Source organism: Plecotus auritus (assembly GCF_963455305.1).
Source record: "Plecotus auritus genome assembly, chromosome: 7".
In the NCBI taxonomy this organism is placed as follows: domain Eukaryota; kingdom Metazoa; phylum Chordata; class Mammalia; order Chiroptera; family Vespertilionidae; genus Plecotus; species Plecotus auritus.
In genome coordinates this window covers 86,091,303-86,118,181 of record NC_137774.1, presented here as the reverse complement: position 1 = coordinate 86,118,181, position 26,879 = coordinate 86,091,303, and the positions used below count along the sequence as shown (strand labels likewise).

The 26,879-nt window shown below is 39.7% G+C and overlaps 1 protein-coding gene across 1 annotated transcript in view; it reads right to left on the bottom strand.

The window, feature by feature from the left end:
* LOC308252898 (S-adenosyl-L-methionine-dependent tRNA 4-demethylwyosine synthase TYW1) overlaps positions 1-26,879 on the bottom strand; it is a 145,889-nt gene that overhangs the window by 29,310 nt on the left and 89,700 nt on the right. Inside the window, exons 12-13 of the mRNA XM_080677741.1 lie at positions 23,293-23,470; positions 19,004-19,139 (exon numbers count right to left, since the gene is read on the bottom strand). Coding sequence (XP_080533867.1) covers positions 19,004-19,139; positions 23,293-23,470 — 314 coding nt within the window. The remainder of the gene's footprint in view (positions 1-19,003; positions 19,140-23,292; positions 23,471-26,879) is intronic.

Sequence of the window (26,879 nt, the reverse complement as noted above, 5' to 3'; positions counted from 1 at the left end):
TCACAGACAAAAAAAAGGCTAAGGGAGTTTATCACTACCAAACGAGCAATGCAAGAAATGCTAAAGGGAATGCTGTAAAAAGAAGAAACAAAAAGGTAAGAAGGAACACAGTCTCAAAAAATAAAAATGGCTACAAACAAGTACATTTAAATAATAACTTTAAAGATAAAGGCACTAAATGCTCCAATCAAAAGACATCGAGTGGCTGAATGGATAAAAAAACATGACCCATATATATGCTGTCTACAAGACACCCACCTCAGAACAAGGGACTCACACAGACTGAAAGTGAAGGGATGGAAAAATATCTTTCAGGCAAATGGAAATGAAAAAAAAGCTGGGGTAGCAATACTTATATCTAACAAAATAGACCTCAAAGTGAAGGCCATAACAAGAGATAAGGAAGGCCATTTCATAATACTAAAGGAATTGATACAAAAAGAGGATATAACCCTAGTAAACATATATACACCCAATGCAGGAGCACCCAAATACATAAAAAATCTCCTGGAAAATATCAAGAGAGAGCTAGACAACAGTACACTCATAGTAGGGGACTTTAATACACCACTGACATCACTGGATAAATCCTCTAGACAAAAATCAGCAAAGAAACAAAATCCTAAATGACTCACTAGATCAGATGGACCTAATTGACATCTTCAGAACATTTCACCCCAAAGCCACAGAATATACGTTCTTCTCAAGTGCACATGGGACATTTTCAAAAATAGACCACATACTGGGTCACAAGCAAAGTCTCCCCAAATTCAAGAAGATTGAAATCATACCAAGCATCTTTTCAGACCACAATGGCATAATATTAGAAATAAACTACAATAAAAACAATCCAAAACACTCAAACACTTGGAAGCTGAATAGCATGTTATTAAATATTGATTGGGTTACCAATGAGATCAAAAAAGAAATTAAAAACATTCTGGAAACTAATGACAATAAAAACACAACAATCCAAAACCTATGGGACACAATGAAAGCAGTCCTGGGAGGGAAGTTTATAGCTCTAGAGGCCTACCTCAAAAAAACAAGAAAAAATGGTAGTAAATCATCTAATGCTACAACTCAAGGAATTAGAAAGAGAGCAACAAGAAAAGCCCAGAGTGAGCAGAAAAAAGGAGATAATAAAGATTAGAGCAGAAATAAATGACATAGAGACCAAAAAAAAATACAAAAGATCAATGAAACCAAGAGCTGGTTCTTTGAAAGGATAAACAAGATTGATGAACCTCTAGCCAGGCTCACCAAGAAACAAAGAGAGAGGACTCAAATAAACAAAATCAGAAATGATAGAGGTGAAATAACAACAGACCCCACAGAAATACAAAGGATTGTTAAAAAAATATTATGAACAACTCTATTCCAACAAACTAGACAACCTGTAGGAAATGGACATATTCCTAGAAAAATACAACCTTCCAAAACTCAATGAGGAAGATTCTAAAAATCTCAATAGGTCAATAACTATGGAAAAAATTGAAGCAGTCGTCAAAAAGCTTCCAGCAAACAAAAGTGTTATACCAAACACTTCACAGGAGTGTTATACCAAACATTCAAGGAAGAACTAAAACCTATCCTCCTCAGACTATTCCAAAAAATTCAAAAGAAAGGAACACTTCCAAACTCATTCTATGAAGCCAGCATCACCCTAATACCAAAACCAGATAAAGACAACACAATGAAAGAGAATTACAGGCCAATATCCCTCATGAACACAGATGCCAAAATCCTCAATAAAATCCTAGCAAATCGGATCCAGCAGTACATCAGAAAGATCATACACCATGACCAAGCAGGATTTATACCAGGGATGCAAGGATGGTACAATATCCACAAATCAATAAACGTGATACATCACATAAACAAATTGAGGGGAAAAAAATCACATAGTCATATCAATTGATGCAGAAAAAGCATTTGACAAAATCCAACACCCTTTCTTGATAAAAACTCTCAGCAAGGTGGGAATAGAAGGATCATACCTCAACATCATAAAAGCCATATATGATAAACCCACAGCCAACAGTTATTATTGAAAGGTACTTGTTTGTAGCCATTTTTATTTTTTGAGCATCACACTCAACGGACAAAACTAAAACCATTTCCCCTAAGAACAGGAACAAGACAGGGATGCCCTCTCACCACTCCTGTTTGACATAGTACTGGAAGTACTAGCCATTGCAATTAGACAAGAAGAAGGAATAAAAGGCATCCAAATTGGAAAAGAAGAAGTAAAACTGTCCTTATTTGCAGACGACATGATACTGTACATAGAAAACCCTAAAGACTCCATCAAAAAATTATTAGACTTACTAAATGAATTCGGCAAGGTAGCAGGATACAAAATTAATGCCAAGAAATCTATGGGATTTCTATAGACCAGTAGTGAACTTACAGAAAGAGAGACTAAAAAAACAATCCCATTTACCATCGTACCAAAAAAATTAAGATACCTAGGAATAAACTAAACTAAAGAGGTAAAAGACCTATATGCAAAAAACTATAGGACACTGAAAAAAAAGATAGAGGAAGATATAAACAGATGGAAGAACATACCATGCTCATGGATTGGTAGAATCAACATCATCAAAATGTCCATTCTACCCAAAGCAATCTATAGATTCAATGCAATCCCCATTAAATTACCAAAAGCATATTTCACAGACCTAGAACGAACTCTCCAAAAATTCATCTGGAATAAAAAAAAGACCCTGAATAGCTGCAGCAATCCTGAGAAAAAAGAACAAAGTAGGTGGGATCTCAATACCAGACTTCAAGCTGTATTACAAAGCCACTGTTCTCACAACTGCCTGGTACTGGCACAAGAACAGACATATAGATCAATGGAATAGAATAGAGAACCCGGAAATCGACCCAAACCACTATGCCCAATTAATATTCGACAAAGGAGGCATGAACATACAATGGAGTCAAGACAGTCTCTTCAATAAATGGTGTTGGGAAAATTAGACAGATACATGCAAAAAAATGAAACTAGACCACCAACTTACACCAGACACAAAAATAAACTCAAAATGGATAAAGGACTTAAACATAAGACAGGAAACCATAAAAATACTAGAGGAATCCACAGGCAGCAAAATCTCAGACATATGACGAAGGAACTTCTTCACTGATATTGCTCCTAGGGCAATGGAAAATAAAGAGAAAATAAACAAATGGGACTACATCAAAATAAAAAGCTTTTTCACAGCAAAAGAAACCACCAAGAAAACAACAAGAAAGACCACTACATGGGAGAACATATTTGCCAATGTTATCACTGATAAGGGTTCAATCTCCAACATTTACAGGGAACTCATTCAACTCAAGAAAAGGAAGATAAACAATCCAATCAAGAAATGGGCAACAGCCGAAACCGGTTTGGCTCAGTGGATAGAGCGTCGGCCTGCGGAATGAAAGGTCCTGGGTTCGATTCCGGTCAAGGGCATGTACCTTGGTTGCGGGCACATCCTCAGTGAGGGTGTGCAGGAGGCAGCTGATCGATGTTTCTCTCTCATCGATGTTTCTGGCTCTCTGTCCCTCTCCCTTCCTCTCTGTGAAATATCAATAAAATATATTTAAAAAAAAGAAAAAAAAGAAATGGGCAACAGACCTAAATAGACACTTTTTGAAAGAAGACAGAAGGAAGGCCAAGAGACATATGAAAACATGCTCAAAGTCACTAATTATCCGAGAGATGCAAATCAAAACGACAATGCTGTACCATCTCACACCTGTCAGAATAGCTATCATCAACAAATCAATAAATGACAAATATTGGCGAGGATGCGGAGAAAAAGGAACCCTGGTGCACTGCTGGTGGGAATGCAGATTGGTGTGGCCACTGTGGAGAACAGTATGGAGTTTCCTCAAAAAACTAAAAATGGAACTCCCATTTGACCCAGTGATCCCCCTTCTAGGAATATATCCCAAGAAGAAACACCAATCAGAAAGGATATATGCACCCCTATGTTCATAGCAGCAAAATTCACCATAGCTAAGATTTGGAAACAGCCTAAGTGCCCATCAGCAGATGAGTGGATTAAAAAACTGTGGTATATCTACAGAATAGAATACTACGCTGCGCTAAAAAAGAAGGAATTTCTACCATTTGCAACAACATGGATGGAACTGGAAAGCATTATGCTAAGTGAAATAAACCAGTCAGAGAAAGATAAACATCACATGATCTCACTCATTTGTGGAATATAATGAACAACATAAACTGATGAACAAAAACAGTTCCAGAGACAGAGAAACATCGATCAGACCATCAAACCTTGGAGGGAAGGTAGGAGAGGGTGGGGGTAAGGGGGAGAGATCAACCAAAGGACTTGTATGCATGCATATGGGCCTAACCAATGGACACAGACAACAGGGGGGTGAGGGCATGAGTGGGGGGGGTGGGGAGGTAATGGGGGAAGAAGGACACATATGTAACACCTTAATCAATAAAGAAATTTTAAAAAAATACTTATAGAAAATCCTCAGCTAATATCACACTTAATTGTGAAAAACTGAATACTTCGTCCCTCAGATTGGGATAGACAAGGATGCCCCCTCTTATCACTCCTATCATGGTACCAGAAGACTTAACTAGTACAACTGACAAGAAAAGAAAGTATAAAAGTTGGAAAAAATAAATAAAGCTGTTTTTCTTTGCAAATGACATGATACATAGTAAATCTGAAAAAAAAATGACAAAAGAACTTCTAGAACTATTATGTGAGAATAGCAAGATCATGATACAAAGTTCATAAACAAAAATCAATTGCTTTCCTATATATTATCAGTGAACAATTAGAATATTAAAATTTTTTAAAATACCATACAATAGCACCAAAAATAAAATACTTATATATAATCTAACAAAGCTATTTGTAAGTTGTATATGTAAAAAAAGATATAGCTCTCATTAAAGAAAATCTAAATAATTAAGAGATATTTCATGTTCATGAATTAGAAGACTCAATACTGTTAAGAAGTCACTTCTTCCCAACTTGATCTACAGATTCAATACAATCTCAACCAAAATCTCAGCAAACTAGTCCTATATAATAAAGAGCTAATATGCTAATGGTTGTCATGCCATAACAACTGATCAGCAGGAGGCTGCATGTGCAACAGGCACGCACAGGTGGGTGGGGACTTGACACTGCATCCTTCCGGACAAAGCCACAGTGGCTGCCTGAGGCTCAGGCAAGCCGCGGATGGCACCTGCTGCTGCCCAGGGCCGGCCCAAGGCTCAACAAGCCGCAGATAGTGGCTGCCGCTGCCTAGGGCCCAAGGCTCAGGGAGCCGCGCGGCTGGCAGTGGCAGCAACAGAGGCATAATAGGGGCGTCGCCTTCCCTTGAACACCGGGTCGCCTCCCGCAGAGGGAGGCCAGAGGCAGCAGCAGGTGCCTTCCCCTGATCGGCCGCAGGGAGTGGGCCTAAGCCATCAGTAGGACATCCCCTGAGGGCTCCCGGACAGTGAAAGGGGGCAGTCCGGGCTGAAGGAACTCCCCACCCCCAGTGCATGAATTTTTGTGCACTGGGCCTCTAGTTTGTAGATAAGGGACAAACTGACTGTAAGGTTTATATGGAATGGTTACAGAATTACATAGCCAACACTGTACTGTACAAGAACAAAGTTGGAGGATTCACACTACCCATTTTCAGGGCTTACAATAAAGTTACAGTAATTAAGACAAAATGGTATTGGTGAAAGAAGATGCTTAGATGAATAGAATAGCCAAGAAATGGACCATATAAATATTGTCAACTGGTCTTTGACAAAGGCGTGAAGGCAATTCAACATTTTGTCTTTTCAGCAAAATGGTCGTAGAACCTTTGGACATCATCCTATTTAATAAAACCCTAACATACAAATTAACCAAAGGGTAGAACATCTAGTCACTATGTCATGCACTGACCACAAGGGGGCAGACGCTCAATGCAGGAGCTGCCCCCTGGTGGTCAGTGCACTCCCACAGGAGGAGCCAAGCTTGCGGCTGGCGAGCGCAGTGGCGGTGGTGGGAGCCTTTCCCACCTCCACTGCAGGCGGGCAGTCAGGAGCAAGGGGTCTCGGACTGCAAGAGGAATGTCTAACTGAAGGCTTAGACCCGATCCCTGGGGGGAGTGGGCCTAAGTCAGCAGGAGAACATCCCCCGAGGGGTCCTGGACTGTGAGAGGGCACAGGCCAGGCTGAGGGACACCTCCCCCCAAGTGCACGATTTTTGTGCACCGGGCCTCTAGTATAGAAATATTCAAAGTGATGAATAGCAAGAACCTACAACCAAGATTACTCTACCCTGCAAAGCTATCATTCAGAATTGAAGGTCAGATAAAGAGCTTCACAGATAAGAAAAAGCTAAAGGAGTTCATCAACACCAAACCGCTATTATATGAAATGCTGAAAGGTATTCTTTAAGAAGAGGAAGAAGAAGAAAAAAGTAAAGATAAAAATTATGAACAACAAATACATACCTATCAACAAGTGAATCTAAAAATCAAGTGAATAAAAAATCTGATGAACAGAATAAACTGGTGTGTGGGAACCCCTTTCACGTCCCTCGTGGTTCAGGGTTCCGGTTCAGGGTTCGGGTTCTGGAGAAGGCCGCACACAAATGAAAAGAGACTTGGAAAAGTATTAATTTGGGAAAATGGGGGGCCAGGCGGGAGCCCACCTCTAGTGGGAGGACTACCCTTTGCTTTGGCCTTGCCATCCCTTTTATTGAGGCTATGGGATACACCCATTACCCTTAAGCAGCTTTGGGAAACACCCATAGCCCTTAAGCAGGTAATAAGCGGATTATCATATCAGTAAGGATTTACATGATTACAAGATGGGGAAGTTGCCTCAATTACCATTGTCTCAATTAGATAGGGAGTGGTTGGCTCTGACCTTTCAGAGCTTCAAGGTTGACCAGCCTTCCAAGGTTCCTTGTCCACACCTTTCTAATTAGTGAGACAATGATCGGTTTCCGGCACTGGTGAATGTAATAGAATCAGGGGCATAGAAAGGGAGTGGACTGACAATTCTTGGGTGGAAAGGGGTACACCTATGGATGAGGACAGTGGGGGGAGTAAGGGCAGAGGGTGGGGTGGGAACCGGGTGGAGAGGAGCTATGGGGGGAAAAAAGAGGAACAATTGTAATAATCTGAACAATAAAGATTTATTCAAACTAAAAAAAAAAAAAACCAACAAGATGGCACTGTGTGACTGTTAGAATGGATGAAACTAAACAACTAACAATACAAAATGCTGATGAGGATGCAGTACAACAGGAACTCTCCACTGTTAGGAGAAATGCAAAATTCTACATCCACTTTTGAAAACAGTTTTTTATAAAGTTAAACATAGACTTATCAACACGGCAATGGCACTCCTAAGTATTTACTCAACTAATTTGAAACTTATATTCACCCAAAAGCCTGCACACAAATGTTTACAGCAGCTATACTCATAAACTGGAAGCAACCAAAATGTCCTTCAGTAAGCAAACAGATCATCTGTGTTCCACTCATACAAATATTATCCTATCTAACAAAGAGGGAATATGCTAATTGACCCTCACACCATCACAAAGATGGTGATACCCACAGCCAATAAGGATGGAATATGCTAATTGACTGCCCAGCCCTCAAAGATGGCGGCGCCCACAGCCAATAAGGAGGGAATATGCTAATTGACTGCCACGCCCTCAGAGATGGCAGCACCCACAGCCACAAGATGGCGGTGCCCAGTCCCCTCAGCCACCCAGCTGCCCAGGGCCAGCCCAAGGCGCAGGCAAGCCTCGGATGGTGGCTGCCCAGCCACCCAGGGCCGGCCTGAGGGACAACCAAACAACTGAACAAGCAGGCTGCGTGAGGCAACCAGGCTGGTGGGGGGGGGGGGTGTAGTTGGGGGCGACCAGGCCAGCAGGGGGGACAGATGGGGGGAACCAGGATGGCGGGGGCGGGGGGGGGGGCGCAGTTGGGGGTGATCAGGCCGGCACACAGAGGCAGTGAGGGGCAATCAGGCCGGCAGGGGGTGGCCAGTTAGGGGTGACCAGGCAGGCAGGCAGATGAGCAATTAGGAGCCAGTGGTCCAGGATTTTGAGAGGGATGTCTGACTGCCGGTCTAGACCAGCAGTCGGACATCCCCCGAGGGGTCCCAGATTGGAGAGGGTGCAGGCTGGGCTGAGGGGACCCGACCCCCACACCCTGTGCATGAATTTCGTGCACCAGGCCTCTAGTTAGTGATAAAAAGAAATTAGGTATCAAACCATGAAAAGACATGGGACCTTAAATGCATATATGTAAGCAGAAAAAAACGGTCTGAGAAGGCTGCATACTATATGATTCTAATGATATGACATACTGGAAAATGCAAAACTTTAGAGAGTAAAAAGATCATTGGTTGCCAGGGATTGGGGCAGATATGTGGAAACTTGAACAGGTGATGCACAGGAAATTTTTTAGGGCAGTGAAACTGTTTTATATGATACTATCATAGTAGATACAAGGCACCATGCACTAATCAAAACCAGAGAACTTTACAGGACAATGTTAACCTTAATGTATACAAACTTAAACTCTGTGCTCTTCTTCCCCAAAACCCATAAGCACAGTCAAATCACGAGAAAAACATCAGACAAATCCCAGGTGAGAGATATTCTACAAAGTACCTGACCAGTATTCCTCAAAACTGACAAGGCATCACAAACAAGGGAAGTTGGGAAAAAGAACCGCCAAGAGAATCCTACCAAGAAGAGACTAGTGAATGTAATGTAGTACCCTGGAAGGGATCCTGGAACAGAAAAACTAAATCTGAATGAAGTATGTATTTAATGCATCAATATTGGTTCATTAATTAAAATAAACATACCACAGAAATGTAAAATGTTAATAATAGAGGAAAATGGGAGGGGGAAGGAACTCTCTGTACTGTCTTTGCAATTTTCCTATAAATCTAAAAGTGTTCTAAAATACAAGTTCATTAAAAAAATTAAAACATGTTCAACTGTTTATAACAAACAAATGGAAATAATTATCAATCAGGAAATGCTTAAATAAATGATGAAATAACCATAATATAAGGTGCTATTTAAAAGAATGAGGTAAAATTATTTGTATTCACACTGAAAGAAGTACAAAATCTATAATAATAAAAGCGTAATATGCTAATTAGACCAGACAGCCAAACGACCTTCCAGACATCTTTCTGGACAACCTTCCACACGAAGCCGGGGCTGCGAGGGCCGAGGCAAGCTGCTGCAGCTGCGAGGGCCAAGGCAAACCGCCACGGCTGCGAGGGCCGAGCCCCTTGCACAAATTTTGTGCCTCGGGCCTCTAGTATATTGATAAACAAAAAAAGCAACCTGTGCAGTACAGGGGTGGGCAAAAGTAGGTGTATAGTTGAATTCAAGTATAGTTTACATAAACGAAACATGTCAATGAAGGTAATTCCTAAAGTAAACAGAGATCCTTTTGGGAAGTAACATTTAAGGGGGGAGGGGGGAGGGGCTCAAACAGGGCAGTTTTAGTTTTTATACTTCTGTACTTTATATGAAAGTAATTTTGACAAAGTAATTCTTTTCTTAAAGCAACAGATAATAAAACATATACAGTATGAGGCCTATAAAAATATATATACATTGCTTTTATAATTAGGGGAGAACCCAAGAAACAGAAGACAAACATCATCTAGCAACTATGAAAAGTGTGAATTAAAAGTAAAAATGAGAGAAACCAAGATGGCGGCATAGGTAAGCACCTAAACTGCTGCCTCGCACAACAATTTCAAAACTACAACTAAAAGACAGAACGGACACCATCCAGAACCACAGGAAAGCTGGCTGAGTGAAAATTCTACAACTAGAAGGAAAGAGAAAAGCTCACAGAGAATTGGAGGTAAGGCAAAGGGGCTTTGTGCGCGCAGAGAGGAAGGGCAGCTGAGAGCCTGGCTTACTCTGGCGGAAGGGGGAAGGAAGCCCCCAACCGCACTGAACCCCAGTTCTGACTGCACTGAACCCCAGTTCCGGGCAAGCCCCTGGGGACCCACGCTCTTGTGGGGGGAATCTGGACTCTCAGGCGGAGACTCGGGAGCCGGGGAAGGCGGAGGACTGAAGGCACGCGTGCGTGCCAGTGCGCACAAAGGCTGCGGAGGTTGCCACAGGCTTTCCCTAGTGGAAGGGAGTCGGAGGCTCCTGACTGCACTGGGCCCCAGTTCTGACTGCACTGAACCCCGGTTCCAGGCGAGCCCCTGGGGAACCACGTTCCTGTGGGGGGAGTCTGGACTCTCGGGCAGAGACTCGGGAGCCGGGGAAGGCGGAGGACTGAAAGCGCGCGCGCACCAGTGCGCACAAAGGCTGCGGAGGTTGCCACAGGCTTTCCCTAGTGGAAGGGAGTCAGAGGCTCCTGACTGCACTGAGCCCCAGTTCTGACTGCAGTGAACCCCAGTTCCAGGCGAGCCCCTGGGGACCCACGCTCTTGTGGGGGGAGTCTGGACTCTCAGGCGGAGACTCGGGAGCCAGGGAAGGCAGAGGTCTGAAGGCGCGCACATGCGCGCAAGGGCAAGGCTGACTGGAAGCCAAGACTGAGAACCCACCCCATCCAAGCTGAGCACAGAGGCTATTGCAATTTGGCAAGTCTAATCCTATAAGGCTGTCTCCAGCACCGAACTTCTCCCAGCATAGACACAGCTGATCCTTACAGCCAACTGGCCTGGAGGTCAGTTCTTCCCAGTGATACCAACAACAATCAAGACTTAATTACAACAAGGCTGTACACACAGTCCACAAAGGGGTGCACCAAGAGTGTCCACCTCAGGTTAACTGGGGAAGCAGACCCACTGGGCCATATTGGAAACCTAGCACACAAATCTACCTTACCAACTCAGGGAAGCAATGAAAATGCGGCGTCAAAGAATCAGATCACAAACAAAAGAAATGGAGGAAAACAAACGACTGGATATAGAATTCAAAACCACGGTTATAAGGCTTTTCAAGAATTTCCTAGAAAAGGCCGATAAATATAACGAGACCCTTGAAGATATGAAAAAGGACCAACTAGAAATTAAACATACACTGACTGAAATAAAAAATATTATACAGAGACCCAAAAACAGACTAGAGGAACACAAAAATCAAGTCAAAGAATTGAAATACAAAGAAGCAAAAAACACTCAACTGAAAAAGCAAAAAGCAAAAAAAAAAATCCAAAAAGTTGAAGATAGTGTAAGAAGCCTCTGGGACAACTTCAAGTGTACCAACATCAGAATTATGGGGGTGCCAGAAGAAGAGAGAGAGCAAGATACTGAAAACCTATTTGAAGAAATAATGACCGAAAACTTCCCCCACCTGCTGAAAGAAATAGACTTACAAGTCCAGGAAGTGCACAGAACCCCAAACAAAAGGAATCCAAAGAGGACCACACCAAGACACATCATCATTAAAATGCCAAGAGCAAAAGACAAAGAGAGAATATTAAAAGCAGCAAGAGAAAAACAGTTAATTACCTACAAAGGAGCACCCATACGACTGTCAGCTGATTTCTCAACAGAAACTATGCAGGCCAGACGGGAGTGGCAAGAATTTTTCAATGTGATGAATAGCAAGAACCTACAACCAAGATTACTCTACCCAGCAAAGCTATCATTCAGAATTGAAGGGCAGAAAAGAGCTTCACAGATAAGAAAAAGCTAAAGGAGTTCATCACCACCAAACCAGTATTATATGAAATGCTGAAAGGTATTCTTAAAGAAGAGGAAGAAGAAAAAAGTAAAGATAAAAATTATGAACAACAAATACATATCTATCAACAAGTGAACCTAAAAATCAAGTGAATTAAAAACCTGAGGAACAGAATAATCTGGTGAATATAATAGAATCAGGGGCATAGAAAGGGAGTGGACTGATAATTCTCAGGGGGAAAGGGGCATGGGGGCGTTAAGGAAGAGACTGGACAAAAATCATACACCCATGGATGAGGACAGTGGGGGGGAGGTAAGGGCAGAAGGTGGGGTGGGAACCGGGTGGAGGGGAGCTATGGGGGGAAAAAGGAGAAATAATTGTAATAATCTGAATAAAGATTTATTAAAATAAAAAATAGCCCTAACCGGTTTGGCACAGTGGATAGAGCGTCGGCCTGCGGACTGAAGGGTCCCAGGTTCGATTCCGGTCAAGGGCATGTACCTGGGTTGCAGGCACATCCCCAGTAGGGGGCATGCAGGAGGCAGCTGATCGATGTCTCTCTCATCGATGTTTCTAACTCTCTATCCCTCTCTCTTCCTCTCTGTAAAAAAATCAATAAAATATATTTAAAAATAAAAAATAAAATAAAATAAAATAAAAAATAAATAAAATAAAATAAAATTCAAAAAAAAAAAATTAATTCCTCCTGAGGAAGAGTGGTTAGAGAATAGCAGGACTGATAAGAGCAGGGAGAGGAGAAAAGCAAGCCTGCGAAGGCAGCTCAGTGAAACTGCAGAACCAGTCTAAACTGGCCCTGTCCTCTTCCTAAGGAGACACTAAGTTGTTTTTCAGAGATAACAGAAAAAGGCCGCAAATCAGGCAGTCGGACAGTCGGTCGTGCACTAGAGGAAGAATTCGTCCTAGAATAACATTTCATTGTCATCGGGTAGAAAGCCACCCTGTACTACATACTAAACACCTTTCCCCCCACAAATTCATGGGAAGCATGAAACACCATGATCTCCTAGTGCCTATGCACTGAGCTCTCTTCATGCTGAAATAACGGAACTCTATAGCATATGCATCACTTCCCCGCATCTTCTTTAAATGTAACTCCAAACCCTCGGTGGGGTAGACAGATTTGAGTCTTGCCTCCTATCTCCATGCCATGGACTTCACAATAAAAGCTTTTTCTTTTCTCAAAAACCAAGACTATAGTATGTTCCTACACACTTTGTGCAGTGAGCCCTTGCTTGGTAACAAGTGTTACTCATTTAGATTCCAACGTGCCAACAAAACCACCAACCAGTGAGTGTGTCTAGGAGACACATTCAGTTAGAAAACAGGAAACAGAATTCAGGAGGGGAAACAGGGAAGGGCTGGGGAAGAGTGAGAGGAAAGAAAAATGTACTCAAGCAGAATCATAAAATCAAGAATGAAACCTGAGGACTAAAACTTGGAAAACACTTCCATTGAGAGGATGGAAGAAGCTTAAAGGGGGAAAAGGCGGCAAGGAAGAAAATGAGAAGAGTGCAATGTCCTAAGAAACCACAGGAGGAGAGTTTGAACAGTACTCATTACTAATTAACGATTTGTAAGATGTTATCAATATTTTCTATTCAATGACTTCCTTTGTCCTTTTATTTAATGAACATAGTATTTATTTAATGAGCACAGTATTTAGAAGGGCTTTCACTGATTCACTAAAATTCCCAACTTCAATCTAAATTTTCCATTAAGCACTAAATTCTTCAAACTTGACTTTTCATACTACATGAATTTTTAGAATATAATCTTTACCTATGGTAAAGAAACCACTGTATTCAAAATGCAACTCCATTTAGGCTCACTTGGTTGGGCATCATCCAGTGCACCAAAAGGTTGCCAGTTCAGTTCTAGTCAGAGCACATGCCCAGGTTGCGGGCTTCCACAGGGGGCAGCCACTGGATGTTTCGCTCTCACGTAGATGCTTCTCTCTCTCTCTCTCTCTAAAATGCAACTCCACTAAATGGGACCATCTAGAAAGATGACTGGGATATGGTTTTGTGGGCTGTATTTCTCTACTTCCCTCTCAGAGATTTTTATAAAGAGTTAAGTTCTGGAAAATAATGTGGTCTCCAGGCTTCTGTCCTCAGTCCCTACCACCTACCACCCCTAGAAACTGGCAACCAGGAGTCCAAAAATAATCACTACCTTTCCCGTGGGGAAAATGGGGAAGATGCACTTGAATGGGGTTCTAAATATACAAGTGGACCTACAACTGCAGGATTCTCCATTGTCTTCAGTGACAACCAGATATATTCAAAATACATAAGTCAAAATATGGCAATTTTCCATCATGAGCCAGAAATAGGAAAAAATAAAAATGCTTCTTATGGTAATATAAAATGAAGGCTTCCTTCAGTTGCTGAACTGAGCCTCCCAACATCTTGAGATACATTTCACGAGTTAGGAGGAAGGGAACTAATATATCCCTCCACCCACCCACCCCCCTCAGATTTTTAATACAGGCCTAGAGGTTTGTGGGTTTTTTTTGGAGGGGGAGCATTTTATTTTAACAACCTCCAAATCTAGAAGATATCTCATCAGAAAAACTCTAAAACTGATGGAAATAAAGCTAATATACTCCAAGGGTTACTCAAATTCTATTTACATGATTTTTAACATTTCTAACTTGTCAAAGGTAAAACACCTTTTTTACCCACTGCGTGGCTGGATAAAGTGAAAGTGCAAATGACTGAATATAAATAGTATGTATCTCAATCCAGTATCTCAGACTATGAATGAACTAATGGCATACTTTTTTTATTCCTATGAAGGTGGCAAATGAATGTTTGCCACATATACTAGCTTCTTATGGGCCATGTCAGAAGAGCAAGTTATCTTCACATTGCCATAAATCAAATAGAAGTCATAGATTCCACAATCTCATTTCCCTAATGCACTAAAATAAGGGCCTTCAAATGTCAATTTGAGAAAGTGCTTCCTTCTTTCTGGGTTCAATAAGCAAAAGAAATTCGCTTCTGACCATTCTTTTTAATTTCCCTTTCTTCCAAACTCTTTTCATAAATCAAACACAATGATTCTCATAAAAAGTTTCCATTCTAATCTCCAAAATGGCAATACTTTAAGCTAAAATTTTAAAGATAAGCCTTGAGATGAATGGCCTTGAATGATTCCATTTGGAAGAAATTGAAGAGGATGAAATCTATGGCGTGGCAGGCAAAAAGGCCCATTGGTCTCTTAATGATGGGAGAATGAAGATTTTTTTGATATCTATTTGTGGCAATGGGTCTCAATCATTTTTTAACCCCAAAGCACTTTTGATAAACATAGAAATTTTGCTTTAATGCTATTTGAAATTTCAAAGTAAGCAGCACTAAAAAGAAATGGAAAGTAATGGTCATTTTTTAAAATGTCTGTTCAAACTACCTGGGTCCCTTAGAGTGTCCCTCCCCAACCTTCTGCCAGATGAAAATCTATGTGCATAGATCACTAGGAATAACTCTACCTTTCAAAAAGGCCTTGTTAAGTGACTGTAGTTTCAAGTTGGTGTCCACACTATCACTAATTCTTTTTAATCTTACTAAAAACATTGTGCTGAATGAGTATAAAGAATCCCGAGGCACTAATGAAACCATTACTCTAGAAATTAGGAATAAGGAATAAAACATACCTCTAAGATACAAAAAGACCAACTATCTCTTACATCTTCCTTTCTACCTACATGTTCATGTTCAAACCTCCTACACTTCAAATCAAGCAACCAATAACACCTCCCAAACAAACCCCAAAGGCTCCTGTCTTGTCTCCTTTCTAAGATACCATTTGTTCTTTGTCCTTGTTACAAGCATTATGCAATCTGCCTTCTGTCTCCACCAAACCGTTGAGATTACTTTGGTAATGAGCATCAATAACTTTCTATATGTACAATATTTTAATCTCCCTCACCACTAATTAATTGATTTCTTCTTTTATCTTATTTCCTTCTTCTCAATAGGTTTATTTTGTTGTTACCTGTCTAATATTTAAATTTAATGCTTAGTTCACTGATGGGAGATAGCTAGCTGCCTTCCAGTACTCATTTTCCCCTTCTTCTTCATTAGCAGAATGCCTAAACTATATAGAGACACAGTACACTCAGCAAAAATATTACATTTCCTAGTCTTCCTCAGCAGGATGTGACTAAGAGACTCAGTTCTGGCCAATAAGAGATAAATGGAAGTGTTATGAAAATCATCTTAAAAAGAAGAGTGCCCTTCTTGTACCCATCCTTGTACTGCCTGCTCAAAATGAAAGCTGTAATGCCAACATAATGACTGGAGCTCTAGCAAATATTTTGGACCAGGAAGTAAACATCAGGATGAAAGTCATATGTTGACTGTCAGGAGAAAGACAGGAACCTAGGTCTCTGATGATTCTGTGAAGCTAATGAGTAGGAAAAAACTCGCCTTCTCTCCTGTGTTTCTCCTTTACTCTCGCACTACTATCACATTCACAACACCTCTGAACCTAGTTGTGTGGGGGCTTTTCCCACACCAAGCAATTGTGTGACACCCACTGGGTATCCTGCCATTTAACTCAATTCTGGCACTATCTGGAGACAGTGTCGGATCCTGCAGGTTAAGGACTCAGTCCACAAGTCTGCTCCCACCACACTTTAGATGACAATTGCAAGTCCAGGTTGTTAACTGTGCAGAAGCGGATCAGCTAGAGGTTCCCACAAACCCCATCTTGGCTTCAATTAATTTGCTAGAGTGGCTCACAGAACTCAAGTAAACAGTTTATTTACTGTCTATCAGTTTATTATAAAACAATATGATAAAGGGTACAGATTAACATCCAGATGGATGAGATGTGTAGGGCAAAGTATGTATGTGGCAAGGACTGAGGAGCTTCCATGCCCCTTCCCAGCACTTCCATATGTTCAGTAGCCCAGAACCTCCCTGAATCCTTGGGAGTTTTATGGAGACTTTACCATGTAGGCATGACTGATCATTAACTTAAATTTCCAACTACTCTCCTCTCTCTAGAGAAGTGGGGAAGGGGGGATTGAAAATTTCAAGCTTCTAATCATGGCTTGGTCTTTCTGGTGACCAATCCCCATCCAACAGCCATACAGGAGCCTACCCAGAGCTATCTCATTAAAACAAAAGATGCTCCTGGTACTCTCATCAATTAGGAATTTACAAGGGTCTTGGCAGCTCTGTGTTAGGAACCAGGGTGGGGCAGACACACACATACACACACACATATCTCACAGTGAGTAAGATGAAAAGACTAAGCTATCTTCAACACGAAGGTCATGGAAAAATTTTCATAGCATGACAAAATGCTTATGTCCCAACATTAACAAAAATAAGAAGCATATAAAATTGAATCATATGTAAGAAAGCACTCCTGTCCTCACTACCCCCAAAAAAGGATTAAATAGTACTTCAAAATGTCTCAAGGTCCATGAATTATAGATAATTTCTTTCCTTGCTCCTTTACATTTCTCTTTACTTCCCCAAAGTTTCTATAATCAACATGTAATATTTTTATAATCAGAACTAGAGGTGGGGTCCCTTGGCCTGGCCTGTGCCCTCTCACAATCTGGGACTCCTCGGGGGATGTCGGAAGCCTGGTGCACAGATTCGGCCTGATCCCCGCAGGCCAGGCTGAGGGACCCCACCAGTGCACGAATCTTTGCATATAAGATCTTTGGTTAATCTCTTCCTGCCCTCCCGCTTCCCCCTGAGATTCATCAGTCTGCTCCATGTTTCCATGCCTGTGCTTTGAGCGTCTGCCCCCTGGTGGTCAGTGCATGTCATAGCTACCGGTCGAACGGCAGAAGGGTCGAATGGTCGATCACTTAGCATATTAGCCTTTTATATATAGAGAGAGATATTTTTATAATAAGGTTTAATAGTAAATGTTTTTTTAATCTGAAAATTGTGGGCCACATGGATACATTGGTCTATTGAAATATTAGATACAGAGTGATCTCATTAATGTACAACAATGACACATTACTCCAATAATGTCAGGTCAGAGCATGCTCACATTTGTAGAAAGAGGGCTAATGTTCAGTTTTGATATCCAAGCATGTATAAGACAGGGAATTATTTTTGTCTTTTTTATTTTCAAAAATGAGATTTCAAGAATATTGATATTATTGCTTAAACATGAAAAAGGATTAATTACTTTAATTTCCTACTAGATCTTCAATTTGGCATAATAATAGGCCAACAGAAACACATCTGGTCACACTGCTGATAAAATTCTACTGCCAAAGGTAGGCAGTGTTGTCTTGTACAAGATGGATTTCTCTTCTTTAAAAACAAAACTGTATGACAAATATCTGTAGTGAACGGAAATTGAAGCTAACACATTTTTTTTTGCTATTATCTAGAATGAATTGCTTTTTAGCCCCACATACTCAAGTACCAGTAGATTTCTGGCCTCATATTTGAAAAGAAACATTTTGACAAAGGATAAAGATCTGAAAAAATAAACATCATATTTTCTAAGTGTAAAAACACAAAATATGCTACATTTTACTTTGGGTTGCACTAGCTCATAAATACACTTGACACAAATCGAAATTCTTTCTTTATAGAGTTCAAGAAATTCTCTTCAAATGCCTTTCCTTGCTCAGGTATACGAAAAGACTAAACAAGTAACATAACAGTATAGATGTTCTAATTAAAATATCTGGAATAGCACTTTTTTTAAAAAAACTGAAATGATATCAAATTATATTAGTAATATATTTGACCTACCTAATATAGTTACAGCATACAAGTTTTCTTTTTGAATGTTAAACAACAGTAAAACAGACCTTTTGTGATAGTATCTACTATACCAATAATATCAAATATTCAAAAGGCAATAACAGCCCAGCCAGTGTGGCTTAGTGGCTGAGTGTTGACCTATGAACCAGGAGGTCACGGTTCGATTCCCGTTCAGGGCACATGCTCAGGTTGTGAGCTCGATCCCCATTAGGGGGCATGCAGGAGGCAGCCAGTCAATGATTCTCTCTCATCAGTGATGTTTCTATCTCTCTCTCCCTCTCCCTTACTCTCTGAAATCAATAAAAAAATATATATTTTGAAAAACAAACAAACATATACTATAGGCTGACACCTCTTCTAGGATTGCTATGAACTGCTTTTCTCTCCCTAAATACATGAAGGACATATATATTACAAACTTAAGAACTCAAATATTTGTTAAACAATAAAAGCTGAAGATTTTATTTAGTCTTTTTTTTTTTTTAAACAAAAAAGAAAAAAACCTCTCTACTTCATTTCATTTTCTTTTAAAGATGTCATAATTTTTACCTTTGCTGCCAAGGCTTTCAAACTGTCCAGGAATCTTTGCCAGAAGTCCTTGAAGAGTGGGCGGTCAATTTTCTTCAGGCTGTCTTTGGTGCTGGCATCTACACTGACGTATAGCTGGGTAACCGGTTTAAGATTCCTTGGTAATTTAAAATTAAAAACAATAAACACAACAATAAAAAAAAAGTGTTATGCCTATATCAGGCTTTTTGTGATGTAAAATTTACAATCTGTAATAGATGTGGCTATTAAACATTTCACTGGGTCTAGAGGCTTCTACTTCTCCCAGAAGACTGAAACAAGGATTTTAATCATGTGACAGAATGGGATGTTAGCTGATTGTTTTTTTAAAATGACTGGTCACCACCCCTAATAAACTGAAAACATTCAATTACTTAAAATTGGTCCCTCTTCGAACAATAGGTATTAGCAGAAAATACACAAAACAAGATCTGGCTTAGTCAAGGCTTACACAGTTGAAATTTCACAACCATGTGGGGTCTGTGCTGATGGACCACCTTCCATCATCAATTCACTCATGGAAGTTTTCTAAGAAACAAGAAACAACCCCAAAAACCCAAGCCTTCTTTAAAGGGCAGAAAAACCACACAATATCTCACCTATACCTGAAGGCAAAATTGGGTTCAAAGCCAAGCTTGCGTGGGCAATGACTATTCCAGGAGCTTTAAGCAATGCAGAGCTAGAACAGCAACCAAGCACTTATAAAGGACTCATTCATTTCATAATGTCATTCTTATCTATTGGATTTCTTGCCAGTTTTGTTTTAAGCCCAGACTGTACTTTTTCCAAAGTCTCTCTGTTCTCCCTTCAAATGGGCCTCATAATTCATTTTCTACAATAAATTTAGACCTAGAAAGAAGGAAATCCCCCCTTAATAATCCTATGACCAAATCCTTCTATTAATTTTCTATAACTATTCTACAATTTGTATTTACCACTAGAATGTTACTTATGCATTTGTTTCAAAGTCTATGCATTTTTAAAAACTGAAATGTAATTCACATGCCATAAAATTCACCATCAAAATGGTTTATGTGCTTTTTATGTCTATCAGTACCAGCCTTATCAATCTTTGAGTGTAAGACCTTGAAGGATAGGAACCATATTTTTCTTTTTATCCAGCCATATAGGCAGACACTGAAGGCTACTTTTAGTTGACTTCAGCTGACAGGACTTTTAAGGGCATGTAGGCCAAACATATGATTGCAATGATCTGGCTTAGTAACATATGGAAAAATCAGAAAGGTCTCATTGAAGGTAGAGAAGCTCTAAGCAAAGTTAGAAAAGAAGTGATTAAAATATTGGCAGACTCTCATTGCTTTAATCCCTCTTCAGTATTGAGATTCAAAGGGAATCCTTAAAAGTTCAGTAATGTGTCACTACTGAGCAAAGGATATCAATTACTAAAAATGCGAAACAATAGCATATATAATGGCAGCATCCTGCCTCATCACTATTTTGCTGGCACCTCTTTAACAACAAATAAGCTATGCTACCTTAACGGTACTTTATGTTCCACAAAAAATAAAAATAAAAAAGACTATTTTAATGGATACTACTGGCTAGCATTATCTGATACTTATGAGACTTTGTTATAAAGCTATCTGATGCAAAATGGGATCTGGCCTGACCTCTTCACTATGCCTCCATAACTACTTAAGATTATGCACAGTAAATTCCAAAGGCCCTGGTTATTTTACAAACCTCCATCATTTGCAAAAAAGGAAGCCCTGGACACTGACAGTACCAATAAGGGACTTTGTCAATACTAAATGTCTGAGGTGCCATAATGAAGGAAGTCTACAGATCTCTTGCCAGGGAGCAGAGAAAGAACGGAGAAGAGGGAACGTCCCTGGGAATTATAACTCATTCAAAAGCAGTAATAGGACCTTGGGAAAATTTTCTGAACTCAGGATCTAATATTTGCCTGGTATGGGCCTCTATTCCCCAGGACAGGAATTAGGCTCCCAACATGGTCATTTGTCCATTCTATACAGAGACAGCATCATTTTAATTCCCCAAAAGCAAAATATTTTTTATCCTTAAACTCATCAAAATAATTGCTGTGCCTGAGAATCTCACATTGCTGCTGAGAACAATAAAAATACAATCCTAAGCCCAATACCGAGTGAAAATGCCCAATGAATTGTGAAATGCTTATTGTGATGACCCTTCATCCTGCTAATTTTAAATCCGAGTTGAGAATGATCATATATGAAATGCATTGTAATTGAACATAAAAATCCCTCTCCCTTTTTCTCCCCTATAGAGATGTAGGCCTACTAATTTCTATAGAAAGGAAAAAAGGGAGAGGGATTTATGTTTGTAAGAAATCAAATGGATTAAATAGTAAGTTTGATTGGACAAAAAAAAAAAAATCCCGAAATGGCCCAAACTTTCAATTCCAGAATCCCTAAGAAAATTGGGAGCTGTCACATCAGACCAAATAATTTGGGAGGAAGAGAGAATGAGAAGATTTACTGAGCACTCATTATGTACTGAGTGCATTGTGCTATGTTTGACCTTTCTTGTTCAGTTCACTGAATCCTCAGAATAAACAAGGTAGTTGCTACTTATGCCCATTTTAGAGATGATGAAACTAAGGTTCAAAGAGATTAAGGAGCTTGTTCAATGATCCACAAAAAAGATGTGGATAATCTTGTATTTAATAATCTCAACAATAAGATTCAAGCCAAGAAGTACTCCAGAGCCTGTTTTCCTAGCCCTGTGCCACAAGGCCTCCATCAAAATGGCCAGATCACAGGCAGTGCAGCCAGAGTCTCTCATCACAGAAACCCAAAAGTAGTATTTCAAGCCTCACAGCAGTATATCTCTAAGTGTGCTCAGGGCCATCTGGATCAGCAGCACATGGAGCCCTGGCCAGCGTGGCTAAATGATGAGAGTGTTGGCCTGTACATTGAAGGGTCTCAGGTTCAATTACCAGACAAGGGTAATTACCTGAGTTGCGGATTCGCTCCTGCCCCCTGTTGGGGCATGTGTGGGAAGCAACCAGTCAATGTGTCTCTCTCACATGGATGTTTTTCTCTCTCTCTCTTTTTCCCTCCCTCCCTTCCAGTCTCTCTGAAAAGCAATGGGAAAAATAACCTCAGGTGAGGATTAATAAACAAATAAATGTTTGTTTGTTTTTTAAAAAAGGAAGCACATAAAAATACAAGTTCTTGGGCCTCCCCCAAGACTGAATCAGCCTCCAGAAATGGGGCCTTAAAAAGTATATCATTATTTTAGTTTCAAGAACATGTCAATAGTGATGAAAGAAATTGGAGACACAAATAGATGGGAAGATATCCCATGTTCTCAGATCAGAAAAATTAATATTGTTAAAATGTCCATAATACCCAAAACCATATATAGATTCAATAAAATCCCTATCAAAATTCAAAAGGCAACTTTTTACAGAAATAGAAAGAACAATCTTAAAATTCATATAGAACTATAAAAGATGCCGAATAGCCAAAGTAATCCTGAGAAAGAATAAAACTGGAGGCATTATACTTCCTAATTTCAAACTATACTACAAAGCTATAGTATTCAAAACAATAGGATATTGGCATTAAAAACAAAAACAAACAAACAAAAAAACACCCACATATGTTTATGGAACAAATCAAAAGTCCAAAAAATAAACCCACCCATATATGATCAATTCATATTTGACAAGGGATCCAAGAATTCTCAATGTGGAAAGGACAGTCTCTTCCATAAATGATATTGGGACAACTGAATATTCACATGGGAAAAAAATGAAATTGGACCCTTATCTTATACCACTCAGAAAAATTAAGTCAAAATGAATGAAAAACTTAAATATAATACCTGAAACTGTAAAAGTCCTAGAAGAAAACACAGGGAAAAGCTTGACATTTTGGTCTTGGCAACAATGTTTTGAATATGACACCAAAAGTGCAAGCAACCAAAGCAAAAATAAGTAATGGAACTATATCAAACTAAAAAGCTTCTGCACAGCAAAAGATATGGTCAACAAAATGAAACCTACAGAATGGGAAAAATATTTGCAAATCAATATCCAAAATATATAAGCTCTTCAAAAAATTAAAAATAGAACTACCATATGATCCAGCAATCCCCCCCCCTTTTGGGTATATATCCGAAGGAAATGAAATCAGTATCTTGAAGAGATATATGCACCCCAAACTTCAATACAGCATGATTCACAACAGAAAGCCATGGAAACAACCTAAGCATCTGTTCACAGGTTCAAGCAGCATATCTTAATAAGCTAGGTCACTCACCTGATTTCCACAGGAAATTGTGCATTTGTGACCAGGAAACTGGATATTTTACACTCATGGAGTAGCTTCAAAAATCTGTTGATTTCTGGGTACATGATGGGTTCTCCCACAAGGGACAATGCACAGTGCTGTACTGTCATTCCTTCTTTAAAACGTTCTTCTTTGACACCTGGTACACCTGGAAAACACAGTGAAAATGATCATGCTCAATGGGGCATAGATAGAGGATAACTACTTTTATTTTTCTTTACTAAAATGTTTACATTTTTCCTAATGGTTCCTCAATTTTAGAAGGTGAATTTATTTTTTATACCAGCCAGATAATAAAAAATGAGGGCCCAAGGGAAAAGAAAATCTAGAATTACTGAAACAGGAAAATCAGTCAGCAATCTCGTTCTTAGTTTAAGTACTAATTAAACTACGTCAGTACAAGCAGGCAAAACTAACTTTATTAGCTAGTTTTTGAGAAACACAGAACATATTACATTCCTTAATTTGCTTAGCTCTGCATTCTTTCATGTTTGTTTAAGTAAATGAACTCAATATATCTACACTAGATGCCCGGTGCACGAAACTCATGCATTGGGGTGGGGGGTGTCCTCAGCACAGCCTGCACCCTCTCCAATCTGGGACCCCTTAGGGGATGTCTGATTGCCGGTTTAGGCCCAATCCCTAAACCAGCAGTCAGACATCCCTCTCACAATCCAGGACTGCTGGCTCCCAACCTCTCGCCTGCCTGCCTGCCTGCCTGCCTGCCTGATTACTCCTAACCATTTCTGCCTGCCAGCCTGATCACCACCTAACCACTCCCCTGCCAGCCTGATCAATGCCTAACTGCTCCCCTACTGGCCCAATTGCCCCCAACTGCCCTCCCCTGTCGGCCTGGTCACCCAGTAACTGCCCTCCCCTGCCAGCCCAAATGCCCCTAACTGCCCTCCCCTGCAGGCCTGGTCCCCCCCCAACTGCCCTCCCTCCCCTGCAGGCCCAGTCGCCCCCAACTACCTTCCCCTGCTGGCCTGGTCACCCCCAATTGCCCTCCCCTGCTGGTCTGGTTGCCCCTAACTGCCCTCCCCTGCTGGCCTGATCGCCCACAACTGCCCTTCCCTTCCGGCCATCTTGTGGTGGCCATCTTGTGATCACATGGGCGCAGCCATCTTGTGACCACATAGGGGTGACCATCTTGTGACCACATAGGGGCGGCCATCTTGTGTGAGGGTGTGATGGTCTATTTGCATATTACATCTTTATTATATAGAATAAGGAAAAGCCTTGTCTAGACCATTCACTTCCCCCTTCATTTCTCAAACTGTTACTTTGCAAATATTAATAAAATTGAAAACCTCTAGATAGACTTACTAAGGAAAAAAAGAGAAAAGACTTAAATAAACAAAATCAGAAATAAAAGAGAGACGTTATAATAGACACCACAGAATAAAAAGGGCTATACAAGAATACTATGGAAGGCTATATGCCACCAAATTTGATAACCTAGAAGAAATGGACAAGTTCTTAGAAATATATAACCTTAGACTGAACCATGAAGAACTGGAAAATCTAAACAGACCAATCAACAGTAAAGAAATTGAAACAGTCATCAAGGCATCCCAAAAAGTAAAGTCCAAGACCATATGGCTTCAGTAGTGAATTCTGCCAAACATTCAAAGAAGATTTAATACCTTTTCAAACTCTTCCAAATAATTAAAGAGAGGCAACACTTCTAACTCATTTTATGAGGCCAATATTACTCTCATACCAAAACCTGGCATGACAACTCAATAAAAGAAAATTACAAACCAATATCTCTGATGAATATATCATATCAAATACAACAATACATTAAAAAGATAATAAATCACAATTAATTGTGGTTCATCCAGGGGCACAAGGATGGTTCAACATATGCAAATTGATCCATGTGATACACATTAACAAAATAAAAGATAAAAAATCGTATGATCATATCAAAAAATGCTGAAAAATCATTTGACAAGTGACAACATCTATTTATGATGATAACACCCAATAAAATGGGTAAAAAAAGGAAAGTACCTCAATATAATAAAAGCCATATATGATAAACCCTCACTTAATACACTCAATGGCAAAAAAAACTGAAAGCTTTTCCTCTGAGATCAGGAAAAAAACAAAGTGCTCACTCTCATCACTGTTATTCCACATAGCACTGCAAGTCCTAGCCAGAGCAATCAGGTAAGAGAAAGAAATAAAAGGTATCCAAGTTGGGAGTGAAGAAGTAAAATTGTCACCTTCTACAAGATGACATGATTCTTCGTATAGAAAACCCTAAGGACTCCACCAAAAGACTACTAGAAATGATAAACAAATACAGTAAAGTTGCAGGATGCAAAATCAATATACCAAATCCATTGTGTTCCTATATACTAACAACAAATATCAGAAAGGGAAATAAAGACAACAATCCCATTTACACTTTTAACAAAAAGGATAAAATGCCTAGGAATAAACTAAACAAAGAGAGTAAAGGACCTGTACACTGAAAAACTATAAGACATTGTTGGGGGGGGGAAAGTTGAAGAAGACACAAAGAAATGGGAAGATATTCCATGTTCATAATTTGAAAGAATTAACATTGTTTAAATGGCCATATTACCTAAAACAATCTACATATTTAAGCATTCCCCATAAAAATCCCAATTGTATTTTTAAAAGATATACAACAACAAAATCATAAAATTTGTATGGAATCACAAAAAACACTGACTGGATAGCCAAAGCAATCTGGGGGGGGGGGGGGGGCTGGGAGAAGAGGTGGGGAGGGGGCGACAAAGCTGGAGGCATCAGACTCCCTGACTTCAAATTATACTACAAAGTTGCAATAATCAAAACAGTATCATACTGGTAGAAAAACAGACAGACCAATGAGACAGAACCCAGAGCCCAGAAATATGCCCATATTTATGGGCAACTAATTTTTTATAAAGAAGCCAAAAACATAAAATGGAAAAAATAAAGTCTCTTCAATAAATGGTGGGAAAATTAGAAAGCCACATTCTAAAGAATGAAACTAGACTTTTATTTGACATCATACACAAAAATTAACTCAAAATGGATCAAAGACCTAAAACAATACATAGAAGAAAATAAAGGTACTAAACTTATGGACCTTGGTCTCAAAGAGGATATAGAAATTTGACACCAAAGGCAGGAAAGTAAAAGTAAAAATAAATAAATGGAACTATATCAAACCTAAAAACTTCTGCAAAAGAAAGAAACCATCAACAAAAGAAACCATCAGTAAAACAAAAAGGCAACCAACTAAATAGGAGAAAATATTTGCAAATAATACTTCCTTTTAGGGGCTAGCTAATATCCAAATTATATAAAGAACTCAACCAACTCAACAATAAAATTTTAAAAATGGGCAGAGGATTTAAAACAGACAGTTTTCTCAAATGCCCAACAAATATATGAAAACATGGTCAACTTCATTAGCTATAAAGAAAACGTAAATCAAAACCACAATGAGATATTAACGCACACCTGTTAGAATGGTTATCAATAAGACAAGAAATAAGTATTGGAGAGGATGTGGAGAAAAGGAGCCCTCA